At 43.2% G+C, this 18,531-nt stretch overlaps 2 protein-coding genes across 5 annotated transcripts; both read left to right on the top strand.

Annotated features, from left to right (window-relative positions):
• Nucleotides 1-270: 270 nt before the first annotated feature.
• LOC108939232 (SRSF protein kinase 3) lies at nt 271-6,399 on the top strand. Its single transcript, XM_029246444.1, has 12 exons — nt 271-330; nt 1,672-1,781; nt 2,284-2,392; nt 2,669-2,756; nt 2,982-3,069; nt 3,218-3,324; nt 3,489-3,657; nt 5,209-5,285; nt 5,424-5,531; nt 5,667-5,736; nt 5,829-5,921; nt 6,197-6,399. Exons 1-12 carry the CDS (start codon nt 278-280, stop codon nt 6,379-6,381), a joined length of 1,257 nt encoding a protein of 418 aa, XP_029102277.1. The 5' UTR covers nt 271-277; the 3' UTR covers nt 6,382-6,399.
• Nucleotides 6,400-9,135: 2,736 nt separating this feature from the next.
• LOC108939099 (probable peptidyl-tRNA hydrolase 2) lies at nt 9,136-18,212 on the top strand. Of its 4 annotated transcripts, none has more exons than XM_018760229.1 (7): nt 9,136-9,411; nt 10,988-11,097; nt 13,247-13,318; nt 13,423-13,497; nt 15,072-15,169; nt 15,401-15,515; nt 16,155-18,212. In XM_018760229.1, the coding sequence occupies exons 2-7, from the start codon at nt 11,002-11,004 to the stop codon at nt 16,239-16,241; spliced, it is 543 nt and encodes a 180-aa protein (XP_018615745.1). In that variant the 5' UTR covers nt 9,136-9,411; nt 10,988-11,001; the 3' UTR covers nt 16,242-18,212. The 4 variants fall into 4 exon arrangements, with proteins under 4 accessions (XP_018615745.1, XP_018615747.1, XP_018615744.1 ...); XM_018760231.2 differs by lacking the exon at nt 9,136-9,411 and adding an exon at nt 9,707-9,927; XM_018760228.2 differs by lacking the exon at nt 9,136-9,411 and adding an exon at nt 9,707-10,015.
• Nucleotides 18,213-18,531: the final 319 nt, after the last annotated feature.

The raw sequence follows: 18,531 nt of genomic DNA, 5'->3' as shown, positions 1-18,531 counted from the left end.
ATTCGGGTGCGGTGGAAAATATAGACTCCTTTCCCACCAGGTGCGTTAGCAATCTAGAGCCATTCGCCGTGGGTGTGGGGGAGCTGTTGGGGAAAGGCCAGTCTTGACTGTCTAGCCTTACCAAAATATCCTTCAGCTCCTTTGTGGAAGGGTGGGTGGAGGGATTCAGTTGGTGGCTGAAGGGAGGGTGAGGGTCAGCAACGAGGTTTTCCTGTGCACTCTGCAGATGCCACTGACTCACGGCCAAAACAGCTATTAGAGACTCACTTGGTTAGTCATGCAGAAGGACCTGTGTGCAGGACAGGGTCAAGACCAAGGGACCCCTGACCCGTGAGTACATGACAAGTGTGAAGTGAACGCAAGCTACAGAAAAACCTAGATCAGAAGAGTAAATAAATGCACTGTGGAATTACATACTGCTGAGTTAGAGCAACATGAACTAATGAAGAATTCGTTTATGACTGGAAAGAAAATCAGCTTGAGAAATTGCTTCAAAACGCCTAGAGAAAAGCAACGGTTTGGTGATGTTTACTAACAAGTCTGTCATCATGGGTTATGTCCGGTAGCAATATGTGGCATTTTTTTCCCCCAACTCTGTGGCATGACCCACAGTTACGATAGGTCATTTTACTATTCTGAATACTGTATGTCCGCAAACTGCTTTTCACATGACAGCGTTACCACTGTTGCTATGGTTACAGTGCCTGCTTTTTCAGAGCACGAGGATTGATGCTGTTGTTTCTGCATATATCCTTTCACCGTCATGGGTTGATTTGGGAGCCAAATCCAGTATGTATTTTACATTTAAATCACTGTGATTTGAACTTATTTAAGAATATGTCATAAATGTTTGTACATTTTTCCCTCAAGATGTACGTCATAATATAAAACATAATGACAAAAATCAAAGCCAGCTGAACACTAGATTAACATTTTTTTTAAGCCATCAACTTAAGATGTTACTGATCAAAAGATTTTAAAAACACACTGCAAGACCTCTGATCAGTATTAGTAATCATTACTCATAATTTAAAATCTGGCTTGTTTCCTTTTCTGCACACTTGTGATGTCTTACAAAATGCCACACACACACACACACACACACACACACACACACTTTCGGAACCGCTTGTCCTATACGGGGTCGCGGGGAACCAGAGCCTAACCCGGCAACACAGGGCGTAAGGCCGGACGGGGAGGGGACACACCCAGGACGGGACGCCAGTCCATTGCAAGGCACCCCAAGCGGGACTCAAACCCCAGACCCACTAGAGAGCAGGACCTGGTCCAACCCACTGCACCACCGTGCCCCCCATGTTGCATACAATTGCAAAACATTAGTAAGAAGAATCAAGCACTAGAAATCCCTTCTTGGACTTTTCAAAAAGTAGCGTGCCACTTTTTTTTTTTTTTCCCCTGTGTCGCGTGCGGACCTTATAACTGGAGCTGGATTGAGTTCTAAAAGAATTCCACTCCTTAGGAGATGTAACCCGAAACTCTGTGGTGCACAGGCAACCCTTAGTCCCTGTGTGCATGGTGTGAGTTTGCTGCCAAGGTGGGCTTGGTTGTCTCTGCAAACCCCCTTTAAATGAGACACATATCTAACTGTAACTGTGTGAGTGTACATATTGTATCTTCCCTCCTGTGTCCTGTGGATCTTTGTTTCTGCAGCAAGGGAGCCCAAGAGGGACAGTCTGTCGATCAGTGTAAAATCAGCCAGTTTCTGAAGCTGCACCCAGAGGCGGTTTGGGAGCAGGAGAATCCCAGCGAGTACTGCTATGGTGTGTGTGCCCAATGTGTAAACTGCAGTGTTGCACATCACTGCTAACACACCCATAGTGTGCTTCAGCTCTGCAGAAATATTTTTTTAATTGAACCATTTATCTAGCATTCATCAAACCCTCAGAAAATGTTTGCTGTTGCAACATTATCATTATCAACATTATCACAGTACATTACTGCACTTTGGCTTCGCTTGTGCAACAAGTGACTTCCAAATATTTTTAACATACTTTGGATAAATGTTGTTATACTGATATTTTTTGTTTCGTAAATCAAAAATTTAATATTAAAAGCCAAGAGTTGTTCTACCAAAATTTTGGATACACAGATTCTGTAAATCAAGGAGTGTCTGTATTATAATAGTACTGAAGTAACAGTAATTATACTGTATGTTACAACTTAATTGATTCTTTGTATAACATCAAGGTCATACATTACTAGACATGCATGCCGTGATCCAGTTTGCTTTTCAGTTACAGTCTCCATCTGGTATCTCTGTAGGGGGTTACCACCCGGTAAAGATAGGGGACACGCTCAACAGACGGTACCAGGTGGTGTCAAAGCTGGGCTGGGGCTACTTCTCCACAGTGTGGCGCTGTGTGGACCTTAGGTAGGCATCCGCAACACAATCCATTTCTCCACCTCTCCATACTCAGAGTAGTCCTCATCAAATCCAGCTTTACTGAAGCCAGCTGAGGCATCTGGCGTTGGGTCCCACATGGGCAATGGGTGCAGATGCTGATGTTGATTTTGACATTAATGTTGATGTTGCTGATATTGCACAGTTTTTGATGTTAAGTTGATATTGATGTTAATAATAATTTTGAGCAGTTGGTGACTATGTTAATGTGGATGACGATGCTGATTTTGTGCTGGGGTGGGCCAGCCTGGGCCGACAGGTGGCAGTCAAGGTGCTGAAGAGCGGACCGTGCTTCACGCAGGCAGCGCTGGATGAGCTAGCAATACTGCGCTGTGTGAGTATGTGCATGGCGTGTAAATGTGTGAATGTCATCTCCTTGTCACTTCAGTTTTTGACTGACCTATAGGGAACTGTTTATATATATATACAGATTTCCATTCCTCAAAAAAAAATAAACCTTTCTGCTCGACCTTTCAGAACAATAGTGGTTTTAACAGTTTTCAATTATCCAACTGCTGGGCTTGGCCCTGTCTCTACTTGTTACTATCATACCCTCCAGATCTGTGGACCCAATAGGAAGCATATCTACAGCCAGCAAGTTGTCCAGCTGCTGGACGAGTTCAGAGTGGTGGGAGAGAACGGTATCCGTATCCTTTAATGAGGATTTTATATACTGTATATATGCAATATTTATTAGATATATTATATTAAACGGAATTGTGATGTATAGACTGTGAGTGGAGAACTGCACTAGTGATTAGTAAGGTTACACTATACCTTGACACAGTAACTCAGATGTTTGTCTCGTTCTGGAGCTGCTGGGCCCAGATCTCCACAGTTGGCAGGAGTGCTTTGGCAACCCTGGGCTCTCGTTGCCCTGTGTTAAACATGTCATTAAACAGGTAGCTGTCAGAGGCTGATTTTTAATAAAAAAATTGTGAAAGAAGCCAAATTCTACTACTGTTTCAGTTGACTAGCCTTCTACCTTAAAATATGCTTATTTTTCTGTTTCTGTAATGCTATATGGAATGTACAACTGTGCCATAAGAACTTTTGTCACCTACAGGTTCTGCAGGGTTTAGACTACCTGCACACCAAGTGTAAAATCATACACACAGACATCAAACCTGAGAACATATTGTTGTGTTTCGAGAAGCAACCCCATGGGAAGACTGCAGAGGGCACAGTGTCAAAGGAGCCCTCATTCATGGAAGCACAGCTACAGAACAGTGAAGGTGATAAGAGTAACAATGTCATTGCGATGCTCCATTTGCTCTCATTTGTCATATGGAGTCAGTGGCATTGCTGCTTGAGAATTTCTTTCCGTCTCATACATTCGTGTGTATTTTCGAACATTTTTGCACGTCAGGTTTTTATCACAGCTCTTCAGCTAATCCTAATAGATGAACTGATGGCAGCATAAATCACTGTATTCACTGTAATCGCTGACAGTATGTTCTGACATTATATAGAAAGCTGTACTCTTCACTGTAACAACTTGCCACCTTCTTGAGTAGGAAACACGCTGTCCTGTCCTCTGTACACATTCAACGTATACTTTGACCGGCAGCTAAACTGCTCCCTTAATAACATGTTCAAGTTCAAGTTCAACTATATTGTCATAGGTACAAGTACCACGTAGAAGTATCATGAAATTCTTCCTGAATGCTTCTCCACATACTATGGACAGAGACAGAGACAATAGAAATACTGCACAAACAAAACAAAGACAATGACAGTGAGTAGTGCAACAGCAATAGCAATAAATAATGGTAACAGTTGACAGCCAGAGAACTCGGAACTAGAGAATGAGAATGCTTAAGTGACAGTGTAATTTACCAATGTGCTTGGGAGGAGCAGTCCAACTCTAGTTACAGAAGGTGGCACATTGGTGAGTGTTGTATACTCTTACAGCAGTGGGGTAAAAGCAGTTCCTGTACCTAGCAGTGCGGGTTCGAATAGACCTGAGTCACTTTCTAGATGGCAGAGAAGAGAAAAGTGCCCGTGCAGGGTGACTGTGATCTTTCATGATGCGCATCATCTTTCTGGGGCAGCGTGTGGTGTGGGTGTCCTGGACTGATGGTAGCTGTGTGCCCGTGAGCCCTTATACACGTTGTATGCTTGTTATGATTTGTCGGCGTTATTTATTTGAGAAAGGTGTGAAACTGAAAAGAACAAAAAGAAATACTCACATCCCATCCAGCATTAGATGTATAAAGATTCATAAAACAAACTTAAGCGATACTTAGAATATACGGTAAATGAATAAATTGTTTAACACAAATAATACGTTTCTCATTGTAAGCATATAACCGAATCAGCAAAATACACTTAAGATTCTGAGAAAACGTCACACCTGATCGATAATTCTAGAACGGATCCACAAGTTCTCCGTGCAATGCAGAATAACTTGAAACACCAAAACTTGTAAATTATAATTTGATATGTTAAACACAATGCTATGACAATGCTCCCTGAGTGTAAACGTGAGGAATGAAGGAAAATTACCAAATCACAGCGTTTCTTTCCACCTCGTCTCTTGCAGATTGTAAAACCCAACTTTATTCCAAACTCAGGATAACTGAGAAATCTCAGTAATATCAAAATAAGAAACAGAAGCAAGAATGAATTGTACATTGTAACAAGACAGAACACACACACACACACACACACACACATACACACACACACACACACAGCATCACATATGGCAATGTATATCCATAGATTGCACTGCCAAGGCCTTAGTGAACACAAATGTGTGTCTCTGTTAACCTCGGCTCCAGGGAGGATCCCTTGGACTTCAAGCCAGCTGGAAAAGATCACTGTGAAGATTGCTGACCTGGGCAGTTCTTGCTGGGTGGTAGGCTTGACCTATGTAGGCTTTACATAACGTACAATAACCGTTGGTTCTCACACTGCAGAAGAAGCGATGGATACTCACAAGTGACTTCTCCACCATCTCTTAACTCATTGTGTGTTTGTGTCTGTGCTCTGGCAGTACAAGCATTTCTGTGATGAAATCCAGACCCGTCAGTACCGCTCACTTGAAGTCCTACTGGGAGCAGAGTACGGCCCCCCAGCAGACATATGGAGTGTAGCTTGCATGGTGAGTAAAACCCTCAGCCGCATGCTGAATCCTCCTTCTTGTCTGTTATTAGGGATTCTGTTGGCAGATGGTTGGTTTTTCTTATTTGGAATTTGTCTGTTGGACCATGTTAGTGAAAGTTTGCCACCAATACAGGCGTTTGAGCTGGTTACTGGAGAGGCCTTGTTTGAGCCCAAAGCAGGGAAGACATTCTCTCTAGAGGAAGGTATGTTGAAAATAGTGCTGTAAAGCAGCGAAAGCTGTCTAATTAGATTTTTGGCCCATTCGCCCTCGTTTAACCATATATTGTGCTTTCAGACCACCTTGCTCATATTATTGAGCTTTTGGGAAAAATCCCTGTTGCAGTGATTCTCTCTGGAAAATATTCTACAAATTACTTTAACCACCGAGGTAAATATGTTGGACATTTGCACTCGCCCTTGTTTTGATTATTTCATACAAATTGCTTCAAAATGATTTGCAGTGTTTATCAGGTCCAAATAAAAAAGAAATGCATTTTTATTGCACAGAAAAATATAACTTGCTTGTATTTGTACTGTCTTTTTTAGATATCTCCCTTACAATTCTAAATTCCACTTGTAATTTACAAATGAACACTGTCAACTCCACCTGCTGAATATCCATCACATATCTCTCTTTTCTGTTCTCCTTCCATGGTGGCACAGGAGATCTCCGTAGAATTAAAGTGCTGCGACCATGGGGTCTGTATGAAGTTTTAGTGGAAAAGTACCATTTGGGGCTGAGCGAAGCCTCGCTCTTCTCCGACCTCCTGTTGAACATGCTGCGCTTTCTGCCGGAGCGAAGGGCGACTGCAGCCCAGTGTCTCTCTCACCCCTGGTTCAACTCCTGATCTCTGAAATGCCTTTCTTTTCCGTCTTTACCATCACTTAAAGTCTTAGAGTACCGGTTGTTTTGGCTTATGATGACAGCAATCGAAGAAAAGCTGAATTTAGTTTCGAAAGTACTCTAAAACTAAAAAGCACTGCGCATCTATGGATCAGATTAGAGGACGCTGGCTTGGAAGACGGGAGGTGTTTTCTGACAGTGTTGTTATAACATGAATGAAAAGAATAAGTGCAAGAAAAAATGTGACAGTGAAATGCTAAATTTATTTAAATGTGATGATTCAAAGTGACTTTTTTAGTTTGGAACAAAACTGCCACTTACCGTAGGCTGCGTGAACCGCTATTGTAATTATTATAATAATGTACAGACACAAAGTCACAGCACACATACCCTGTTCTACCAACATTCACTTCTGAAGCCTTCAGGACTTTGTACACTAAACCTGCTATCAGGACTTTTGCTAGTAATGTGGATTTCTTGGTCCTTAAGAGAACCGATCAGTAACTAGTGCCAAGAGATGAACATACACTAATGTGTGTATGGGATGCTGGGACTGGGCACCATCTCTCACCCTCATGTTTGCACTGTATTTTGCATTTGAATTCAATGCTGCATTGTGCTCTTATGTGCACATCTTTATTTTTCGGTGACATTGATGCTTTACTTGTGTTTATTTTGTTACATCATGGCCACAAGGAGAACAAAAAAAAAATCTTAGAGCACCAGGAAAAATGTAATCCATTTTCCTTATTTTCTAACCTGTTACATCATAGTCCTCAAGATGACTATCGATGAACTATGAACATGGTTTACACTGCTGTGTTTCCCTTTTCACTGTAATTCTGTGCATATTGTACATTTTAACAAATTCTTTACAATAAAATCAATATCTGCTGTCAAATGAAATGCATTTGAAAGTTTGGCTAATAAGACTACATAAGAGTTCATTGGTGGTCGCTTTGGAGAAAAGCATCTGCTAAAAAAATGTAAACGCACGCACAGTCTGAAACCGCTTGTCCCGAGTGGGGTCGTGGTGAGCTGGAGACTTACCCAGCAACACAGGGTGCAAAGCTGGAGTGGGGAGGGGACACACCCAGGACTGGACATCAGTCTGCCTCAAGGCGCCCTCAAGAGGGACTCGAACCCCAGACCCACCACAGAGCAGGCACTGGCCAAACCCGCTGCGCCACCGCACCCCCTTAATGTAAATACATATATATGAAAAAATTTCATTAAAATAACTACAAGCACTATGTTTCTTTCAACATTATGTTTCATCTTAATTAGTTCACAAACAAAAACGTTTTACCTTTTGAGCATACCTGTGATTTTTTTGTGGTTCTGAGTCAACAGTGGTAGTGGTACAAGCTCTCTGTATACCTGCTCCATCAGGCACATCACAGACATCTGGCCTCTCTCTTTGCCATGCCCACACCCTCAAGCTGACGCAGAACACCTGGGACGCGGTGCAGACTGGGGCACAAAAGGCTGCGTCAAACCAGCAGCTGATGCGGAACCCTGTTCAGCCTTGTTGTCGGCGATCTCCTAGTCTCCTGCTTTACTCCTTCCTGTTCCCTGATCCCGTCCCTTGTTCCCTTGATCCTGTACCTTTCTATGATCATCGACCTCTTGCCTGTGTACTGACTTTGCCTTTTGGATTCTCCTTGTAACAACGTTCATGCCTCGAAGGCCAATTTCCTGTCCCTTGAGCTTCGCTCTCGGATTTCCCTGAAACAAACCACGAATTCTGCTCTGCACTTGGGTCCGCCGCTTCCTTCCGGAGCCGGCCGTGACACTCATTCGTTTGACTGGAATTACGGTCTGCGGCCTATTGACCCAAAGCAACACCGATCACCTTGTGCATATCAGAGGATGCACATCTGAGAGATGCGACAACGATTGTTTCAATGTCTGTGGCTAGAGGAAGGGTGGAGAGGGTGGGAGTGTCTGAAGACCCCATGGTTTGGTGGTACTCAACAGGAAGGTCAGTGCCTGATGATATTCCTGGTTCTTCTGGGATTTAACTGAGGTTCTCGCTATTATACCTTGGCGAAAATTTAAATTTTAACAATATGTTAAGCCTTTATAAAACCCGAAGAATGACAAAGCAAGATGCACTATTACTTTCCAATTTACATTTCCACATTTTCAGAACCACTTGTCCCATACGGGGTCACGGGGAACTGGAGCCTACCCGGCAACACAGGGCGTAAGGCCGGAGGGGGAGGGGACACACCCAGGACGGGATGCCAGTCCGTTGCAAGGCACCCCAAGTGGGACTCGAACCCCAGACCCACCGGAGAGCAGGACTGTGGTCCAACCCACTGCACCACCGTGCCCCCTCTTTCCAATTTACATTTATTCTAATTTGCGTGGCATATGATTGTAAACGATGAAGGAAAAAGAAATTGAATGTAATTAGAGCTGTACTGATGTGTTTTTTAAGTGTTAATTATTGCTGTAATTGCGCAAGGTTGTTTGTCGGTATTGAAACTGAAAACTTCCCATATGATGCGTGTCCTTTTCAGAACCACCTGCACTTCAGAAGTGCTACTTATAGTCTTATTGTAACATTTATTCTACTTTCTATCCTAGACTAATTAAGTACCCTAAATAGAGGCAATGGTGGTAAAAGTACAACGCTCAAAAAGTTAAGCTCGAAGAAGTGCGAGGGAGGGGTAAAGGTGGGGGTCTTTCTTTCTCCAGGAGTGATGCTGGGCTTTTGAGCACTGCTGTTCCCACACGCAGCTACACGACAACACAATTTACTACAATTTCTAACAACGGAAACGTTGCGGTGGAACCTCTGTAACTGTAGCAGCGGAAACTGACGGGCCACCAGAAATATGTAATGATGAAGAAAACCAAATAAATTAATAACAAACTAAATCTATGCGGAACCGTTTTTTTTTTTTTTCTTCCAGTTCTCAGGCGTTAGTGGGAAGTCTCGTTTCCTGAAGAAATGTCCAGAAAGAAGGGGCCGATTTTGTGGAGCTGCTACCGCGCATCAACGTCTTAGCGGAGAGGAGACGCGGTAAGAGCGCGTCACTGTGCGGCCGGGCGCCCGCCACCGAATACACGCGGGCAAATGGCATCGATAGAGATGCTCCCCTGCGAACGGAACACGTGAGATGTGTGAAAATTGACTGCGTTTTTCCAGTTCATCTGAAATCGGCCCCTGTCCCCTCCTTCCACTCGTTCATTGTCAGAGAATTTGCTGCGGTCGAATTCATCACACAAGTTCACAGCGAATATTTGTGACGTTTTCAGCCACTTTGCGGTCCTGTACATATTCCTGCGCCGCGGGATGAAATGGGGGGGGGGGAAAAAAAAGGAAAAAAAAAAAAAGAAAAAAAGAAAACGCCTTCTTCGATCGCCGTCTTTGTCTTAGAGCGCAGCCTCGGCCCGGCGCTCTTGCGATGCTGCGACAAGGTGACAGGCGACGCGTGTAACCGGGAACCGAGGCGCGTGTCCGCTTTTTGAGGAGCTCGGCGCGCGCGCTGTCATGCTGCCACACTGACCGGCTCTGCAATAAATAGTGTGACCGGAGGTAAGCGCGAGAGCGGAAAGCGGCGCGCCGACACGCGACCAGCCGCGCAGAAGCTTCGGGGGGAAGCGGAGCCGCCCTGTGCGTCCAGGTTAGACGTGTCCTTCATCGCCGCGTGGGGAGTGCATGCCATTGACGTCATCGCGGACCCGTAAAGCAGCACGCGAGCAGGAAAAAAGGTCGGCTACTCGCTGGTCCCGAAGGCAAAACGCGTACTATTATATATAATAGTGAGCGATAAAATAAATGGCACAAATCCTAGGCGGTAGCTAATAGTTAAAGCGGGCGGTGAAATCCAGCTGCTGCACACAGTCACTTCTGTGGCCGGAGCTGCTGTCACGCGACCGCAGGCTAGTAGAAATTTGTATGATAAAATAATGATGATACCGGCTACATACTACATGTCATGTCGGAGCCATGATTCCGCGCGCTTAATTAATAATAAATAAGCCTGAACCACGACGTTATTGCGTTTATCATGCAGTTGAGGCGTCAGTGAGGAATTCGGTCTGCTCATGATGATGTTAAAAGTGAAACGCAGCCATTCCGTTCGGTTCGTCTGCTTTCATTCACGACACGTTCATCACATGAGACGCATTGACGACGTGTGTGTGTGTGTGTGTGTGTGTGTGTGGAGACACACAACAGTCCCTCGTTTGTGTCGTACGAGCTCTTGCTGGAGCTGAGAGGCACAACATGTGAATGTGACTCATGTGTTACTTAAGCAGAGGCCCAAAATTATGAAGAGTTCACATAAGCAAAACATGGCACGACCAGTGCCGCGTTTGCTGAACTGTGACTTATAACCTGAAGACACGTGAGAAAAATGACTTGTGCACAACTGTGGTAGACGTAGTAGAGTACCGCTCGCTTCCCGGTAAATGCACTACCTACATTTGAGCCGCATTGCCGGAAATGCGCTTTAAACGGACATCCCAAACCAACCAAGCCGCGTTGGAGGAAAGCGCCGGCCAAAGGAGTACGTGCAAATGTGAATGTGGAGGATCTGTGGATGTGGCGCGTTGGCCGCTAATTGCCGGAAGGCGTGTGTGTCCGTGTCTAGGTGGGCGGAGGACTATGGAGGGTACGGAGCAGTCGGACTCGCAGGAGGTGAACGCTGTGTACCTGCAGCAGCTGCGAGAGCTGGACATCCCAGAGGAGGCGGCCAAGCAGGTGGCGGCAACACGCGCGTCGGATCACACCTTACCCGTCGCCAGAGCTGCGCCGTCCCGCCTCGTCGGGGCTGCCTTCAACGCTTTGCCTAGTTTGCATTCTAAGCGCAGCCTGTCCGTCGTACAGCTCTGAGAAACACCCGTCAGTCACCGAAACATATTTAACATATTTAAAATACTAAACTTTCATTACAGCAGAATTGGCACAGAGCATGTCATCTGTTTAGAACTGGGAGAGAGACTTGGGCATTAAACCAAACTGGAATAAAGTACGCAGAAACAAATTCTGGGCCTCTGAGAACTTGGCTCACGAAATTATTCGTTACAAGCTGATTCGCAAAGCCTGTTTAACCGCGTGAGTATTATTCCACGTGAAGATAAAGTGATAGTGTCATGGTGGAACTCGGGGATCCAGCTGATGGACTCAGATGTGGTAGCGTGTTTATCCAGTGGGGCAGGCGAGAGAATTGTCAGGGACGGGCACGGGTCGGGTTGATCGGCAAATGTCACGCGAAGGGGCAGGCTGAAGTCAGAACCGGGAAGACGAGAACAAAGAGTCAAGAGGCCGAACGGAAGGATACCGCACTGGGGAAGAACCGAGGCAAGGTGCTGCGGTTGCTCTCTTAGAGGTTCCATATTCAGGAGTATCTGAGCCGTCCTTTTATCCCATTCCTTCTTGATCAGTCGCAGGTGCAGGAGCAGGGCACGCGATCATGGGCGTGACAGATAGGAATTTAAGTGTTTTGGAATTGTCCGATCAGACTCATTTTGTTGTTCTGTATCTAAAACATTGCCTGACATCTTAGAAACAAATATCCATAAGGATCCTCTTGTTATTCTGCTGAATGACGGTGCTGTTTGAATCCTGTCTACTCATCAGAGACGGCAGCGATTATTAATAAGGCCGAAGTAAAGGTAATTAAATCCTGGACAGTGCTTGTGAAGGCCTTACTGCAGTTAATGAAACCCTAATTTCATACATAGTTTATGTATTTGTTGTGTTTGTAGTGTTCATGAAGAATCATGAAATGCACACACACAATGTCTACAACCTCTCGTGTTGCCACCTGGCAACACAGGGCATAAGGCTGGAGGGGGAGGGAACACACCCAGGATGGGATGCTAGTCCACTGCAAGGCACCCCAAGCGGGACTCGAACCCCAGACCTGCCAAAGAACGGGACCCGGCCAAACCTGTCGCGCCGCTGCACGCCCCTGAATCATAGAACGGAAGATCCCAATTTGGCCCCTTGTAATGAAGATGATTACATAGGGGCAGTAGATGTGATAGTGTTTAGAGCTGCCATCTTTGAACTTAAAAGTCTTTGGTTTGAATCTTACTTCCTGCTGTCGTACCTTACCCTAAAAAACTGCTTCGGTAAAAATTACCTAGCAGTATATATACATCAAACTGTTACGCACCTTAACAATATGAGTTGCTTTGGACAAAATTGTGAGCTAAATCAGTAAATGTAAGTAGGACTCCTGAAAAGTATGTCAGTGCATTTGGAGTTGACATATTTAAGCAAGATGTGCAATATCATAGCTGGTTCTGTCATGGTGGGAGACCGAGTCGACAGACTCAATCGCAAGTGCTGTGTGTGGTCAGGGAAAGATGAAGGCGTGGTCGGGGATGAGCAAGGGTTAGGCAGGCGATCTACAAACGTTCAGGGAGTAATGCAAAGCCATGGTCGGTGGAGCGAAGCCATAGGTCGAAGAGCCAAGGATCATCCGAGACAAGGATGCTGGGACAAGGAGGGGGAGAGGCGAGGAGGCAAGAGGAGTGGAGAGGAATGGGGAGGAAAGAATGAGGAGCAAACAAGGGAGACAGGTCGTGGAGCGAGTTACATCTTCTTAATGGTGAGGCTACACAGTCAGGTGTTTCCAGGCTGCTGCTTTTATACCCTTAATTTCCCACAAGTGTGGTTATTGGGCACGCGGTTGGGGGCATGAGAGTTTCAGCTTCACATGGGCCAAAAATTTGGCTTTCATGCAAATTCCACCATCTTCTCTTTAACTTGTGTAGACCACAAAGGAAGGCTTGAATTTGACCATTGTTAAACTTTGAATACTGGTATTTTGTCTCACAGTTGGTTCATAAGTGATGTCCTTAAGTTAATGAGTCATGTGTGGCGTACTGGCTCCCTGCAGGCCCTGCTCCACACCAGGAATGTGTCCGCGGAGGAGGCCGCCATGTATTACTTCAACAAGCTGGAGAATGAGGTCCCTTCTTGTCCCGTTCCCTCAAATCATTTGATTTTCTTTGTGTGTAACAGGGCTGAGCGTAAAATTTTGGGTTGTAAAGCTTTCCCGTTTGGGTTTTTCAGGAGGAAGGTGATGATGATCTTATATTTAAGATGGTATTTGTGGTGAACATGGACCTGTCCATGGGAGTGGGAAAGGTGAGTTTTTTATTCACATATATCTAGATTGTAGGTAAAATTTGAATGCTGTATCTGTATTCCAGTTAGTTGTCACAGATTTCATGGCTTTTCAAGACTGACTACAGAGCTCAGTAGAGTTACAATTACAATATAAACCTGAAAAAGCACTGTACGCTGGCTCTTTACCTTAGGAACATGGCTAAGACCTGAAGTCTGTTTTCAGCTCTGTTTGTAAATACAAAGTCAGTTCTACCACTAAGTCACAATCAATAAAAAGTTAATAATAAAGTCTGCCTGTGGAACAATTAACACTGAAACAGTGGACATTGGACAAAAAAATATTTTTTTCATTTTTGGTAAAAATTAATTTTAAAAAATGAAGAGGAAAAATTTGAATAAAATTTATTGACAATAAAACACAATATAGGCACAATACCTCTATGTGTGTACATACAGACAGTGTAAAATGTGTATTCAGTGGAGCCGTGTGTGGACCTATTACAGCTTGTGTTATATATCAACCAATCAGAGCAAGCCTTGTACATGAGCCGAGATCAGTGGGGCTCTCTCTCTCTCTCTCTCTCTCTCTCTCTCTCTCTCTCTCTCGATGTGTGTGAGTTTTTTCAGGAACATACACAGATATGTGCATATTTAAGTTTTCACATAATAAAACATTGTGCATACATATAGCTATGTATTTATATGCATATGTGTGTATAATACACGAAAATGTGAAAAAATGAAAAACACATGATTTTCGGAGAAACGGACACTGCCTGCCCCATATAGTCCATTGTACCAAGGATGCACCTTAACGTATTTACAGGTCAGATTCTCTGAAAACCTCAGAGGCAGCTATAATTTTATAAAACGTATGCTCTGTAAGGATTTTATAATTTTTTTTTTTGTTAATTTCAACTAAATTAAAGCTCATTTAAAATTACAGAAAATAACAAAGCACTCTTCACACCACCTGTTCAATTTGAACTAAGTATGCCATAAGGTTCTTAGTGTAACTTTCAAATTATCTAAAGAGTCAATAAAAGCTTAATAATATAGATTTCCCTACATTTATTTACAGGTTAAGTTCTTTAAAAGTCTTGGGCATACCTATAATAAATCAAAATTTATTTTTAAGGCTTCTTTATTATAAGATTTTTATTCAGTCCACATTATGTTATCAGTTTTAGAGCAATTCATTCCAAAAACACCTGCAATACCTTGTTACTGATCACTGGAACTGATGAACATCCCACATGAGCTGCAAACACCGTGGAAGTGAGTTGAATTAAGGAATTCATGTCTGGCCTTGGAAATACAGGTTGCTTTTGCTCCACAATAGAGAAATTTTAGAAGAAAAAGATGATTGAGAAAAAGACAAAGATAAGTAATTTTTCTGGAAAGTGTATCTTCAGAAAATTGTAAGTTGAATAATCATAGTACCAGAATCCAAGGTATAGTGTGAATTTCTAGTGACCTGAGAAAGAGAATGGCTTTTTGCTTAATAATAATAATAATAATAATAATAATAATGAAGTGAAAGATTCAAAGTGTAAACTGGTGTGAAGTGCTCTCAACATACCTACTTGCAGGTGGCAACACAGGTGGGGCATGCTGCTGTGGGGCTCTACCAGGTTCTGCAGGAGAAGAACAGCTGGAGAGAGATGGCTTGGAAGTGGGACCACACTGGGTGAGACCTCTTGAGCAGATGGACAGGATAGACTTGTTCGAGTCTGTTGACCCTGCTACAGCTCGGAGCCCATTTCAAACTGCTGTTGCTCATTCTCTTTCTGTGTTAATTCAGTCCAGTCTGTCGCAGAGGTCAGCAGGGTTATCCATCAAGGTGGAGATGGGAATGACAAGGCATTGTGTGAGAGGAAAAATCCAACAGATCGGTTCATAATTGGGATGTGCTTTGCAGGTCAAAGAAGGTGGTGATGCAGGGCAGTAACACGGCTCACCTGCTGGAGCTGCAGGCTCTGGCCATGAGCCTCAGTCTGCCCACGTACCTGGTGCAGGATGCGGGACAGACGCAGGTAGGATCCCACTGCATTCAACAGCAGGGACTTGCAGTTAGTCAGCTATACGGTGGCCTGATCCTTCCAGGCAGGTGACGTGGTGTCAGCACTGCTGCTTTGCATTTGAAGAACGCAGGTTCAAGTCCCACTGCCCCTGCAGTACACTTGAGTAAGGTACCTTAGCAGCTCCAGTAAAAATTGCCCAGCTGTACAAATGAGTAAATTATTTTGGGGAAAAGCTTCAGCTAAATTAAGTAAAAAAAAAAAAATTAAAATGTGTCTTTTACATGATCAGACACTGTGTTAATTATTATTATTATTATTATTATTACAGAAACTAAAATTATGTATTTACAATTACGTTTATTCACTTAGCTGACACTTTTCTCCAAAATGACTTGCAATGTTAAGCTACTTACTCAACTGTTTAGCTGTTTGTACCAAATGCTAAATATTGTAAACGACCATGCAATGCAATATAATACTGACAGAGACACACAGCCTGTAAGGTTGAATGGGTGACATCAGTTCATAGTAGTACCTGCAGTCTAGCCACATATTCCCCAGTTGTATTGCAGAGTAGCTGCAGGATTTCGGGGGGACATGTAACACATTTAAAGAAACACACGACTGCAGAGCGTGTCTTGCTTTGCTTAGGCGGAGCCTGGATTACACACTGTCCTGGCGTTGATGGGAGAGGAGGAGCTGCTGAACAACGTGACCGGAAGCTTGCAGCTGCTCTGAGAAATGGGGGTGTTGTGCCCTGCTGTGCCACGGGACAGTCAGCAGGGGGCCACATCACCCTCCCTGTAGGAGCGTCTGTGGCACATGAGGGGGGCACCAAAACCTCCACAGATGCTCATCATTTTTTTTGTTCTGTTCCTTCACCTGTGATTGGAAGAACAGAAACCCACTTATTTTAAGGAGGATAACCGGATTCCAATGAAAATAACATTTCTTGTTTTTACTTAATTTGAATGAGATCCCTTAGCACTATGTTCATATACTGTCTGTTGCTTTCACCACTTCCCCCAAAATACTGTAAATTATTGGACCCTGATTAATTACCGTATTTACTTGAATATAACTTTCACTTTTTTCCCCAAAAGTTAAAAAATCCGGGTGCGAGATACATGCGGGAATTTCTGAAACTAAAGTTTCTCGGGAAAAAATTAAATTGACGTTTATAATTAAATCTTCAGTATTCATTATAATTTATAATTGCTCACATTCTTTAGAAAATTCTTTACGCAACCTAACACATATTCAAACAACTCGTCCTCCAATGCAGGAAACTTTCTACATTTAGTTCCTCGGAATGCTTTTCTTGACTTATTGGTGTTTTGTAATGCAAGTTTCTGTTTATGCCAATATCACACATAACACTCTGTAAACTGTCACTGTAAACTCACGCCCTGCTGCTCGATTGCCCTGTTTTTCTGTGAAATCAATAACTTTGAGTTTAAAACCAGCACTCTAACTAGAACGTTTCTCCACATTTCAAGCAAAAATTACTGGTAATTTCCAAAACTTGAGATACTTTACGAAGAATGCTTCAGGAATGACTTATGAGAAGTGATCTGAAAGCGGAGCGTGAAACGGACAACATTGGTAGGCGACTCATCAACAAAGGCGAGCCAACAATTGTTGAAATGCTGATTCTCTTTAACCGAATTCCAAAATATCTGAAACTGCTGTAACAACATTGATTGATTATCTATTGCTTACAGCTTTAAACTTTTTTCATGTGCGAGGTATATGCGAAACTTTTTAATTTCTTTTTTCGTAAAGTAAAATTAGGAGTGCGAGGTATACGTGAGAACAAGTTATATTCAAGTAAATGCGGTAGTTATTTGCTTAAACATGGTACTGCATATAATTCAAAGCTACATTTTACTTGTTGTGAAAATCTGCTCTGTTACTTTATAAGGTTTCAAAGTTGACAATATTGCTCTCCCCAAAGGATAGCATAGAAAGGTTATAGAAAGGCTGTAGAATGGGAAATATGTTAATGTAGTTTTCGTGTTTGTTGCTGTGCAGTCATTCATTCATTCAGTGCCACAGTCCACCTGGTGGCAGGTAGAGCTATACTGTAAAAGTTGTATCAAAACTGTCTGGATTTTTCTGCCGAAAATCCTGTATTCACGTGTTTCTCTTTCATTGACTTCCCTTCCCCTCCCATTATCCCTTGTGTCATTTGATATTTCTGTAAAGGAAGGTTTTCTTAAATCTTACCTGGCACACACTACAGCTTTCCAGAAAATATCAGGAGTAAGCAAGTCAGGGTGCAGAAAAGGAAAGGTTTTATTTGGTGCTGTGCTGAGTCATGAGATGCCCTTCGTCTTCCCAGTCATGGAATGTGCAGCAGGATGGGGTGTACGTTCTTTATTTTGTTCCCAACAACAGAGAGAACTGACACCGATACTGCTCAGGTGCTGTATTTATGTATATAGTGCACAGGCAACATGCATCAGTTATATTGTAAAGAGGCAGCTTAAAAATCAAGTGTTCTGTTCTTTTTATTTTTCAGTATTTGTGAGGATCGGTGGAAAATTGTGCTATCGCTTTCATTTTACCATACACTGTACACTGCAGCCTTGCTGGACAGTAACAATAAGTACAGCCTGCACCAAAATGTAATAACTCTGCTGTTTTGTTTGCTTGCACTTCTTTCTTCAGTGAACTCTTAACTTGTTTATTCTGCGTGACTATTAAAAGAATCCAAAAAAAAAATGTCCTCACATTAGTTACTGCTTCTTTTCTCATTAACATTCTTTTTAGTGAAAAGTTTATTAATTTTAGGCAAACGAGTTTATACCGTCTCTCTGCAATGTTCCTTCTGAAAGAGAACTTGGAATAGAACAGAAATACACAAACACATGTGTTTTGAGAATGCATTCTTTCCAGTGGGATGGATACACTCCGAAAGCATTTTGGGGGACTGTAGCAGTTTTGGGAGCTCCACTGGTACGTACGGACTCCTCGTTTTACCCTTAGATCCTCAGTTAAAAATTTGGGCTATTCATTTAAAATC

Source organism: Scleropages formosus, chromosome 19, assembly GCF_900964775.1.
Source record: "Scleropages formosus chromosome 19, fSclFor1.1, whole genome shotgun sequence".
In the NCBI taxonomy this organism is placed as follows: Eukaryota; Metazoa; Chordata; class Actinopteri; order Osteoglossiformes; family Osteoglossidae; genus Scleropages; species Scleropages formosus.
The sequence above is the reverse complement of the archived record's forward strand: the minus strand, read 5'-3'. Positions and strand labels throughout refer to the sequence as shown.

What these genes read in the sequence shown, in the direction of transcription:
- LOC108939099 (XM_018760229.1), top strand. Translation starts at nt 11,002, where the DNA reads ATGGAGGGTACGGAGCAGTCGGACTCGCAGGAGGTGAACGCTGTGTAC. An exon ending in TGTCCATGGGAGTGGGAAAG is followed by an intron (nt 13,498 to 15,071) that starts GTGAGTTTTTTA and finishes ACCTACTTGCAG; the next exon opens with GTGGCAACACAGGTGGGGCA. An exon ending in AGGATGCGGGACAGACGCAG is followed by an intron (nt 15,516 to 16,154) that starts GTAGGATCCCAC and finishes TGCTTTGCTTAG; the next exon opens with GCGGAGCCTGGATTACACAC.
- LOC108939232 (XM_029246444.1), top strand. Translation starts at nt 278, where the DNA reads ATGCAGAAGGACCTGTGTGCAGGACAGGGTCAAGACCAAGGGACCCCT. An exon ending in GACCAAGGGACCCCTGACCC is followed by an intron (nt 331 to 1,671) that starts GTGAGTACATGA and finishes TTGTTTCTGCAG; the next exon opens with CAAGGGAGCCCAAGAGGGAC. An exon ending in GGTGGGAGAGAACGGTATCC is followed by an intron (nt 3,070 to 3,217) that starts GTATCCTTTAAT and finishes ACAGTAACTCAG; the next exon opens with ATGTTTGTCTCGTTCTGGAG.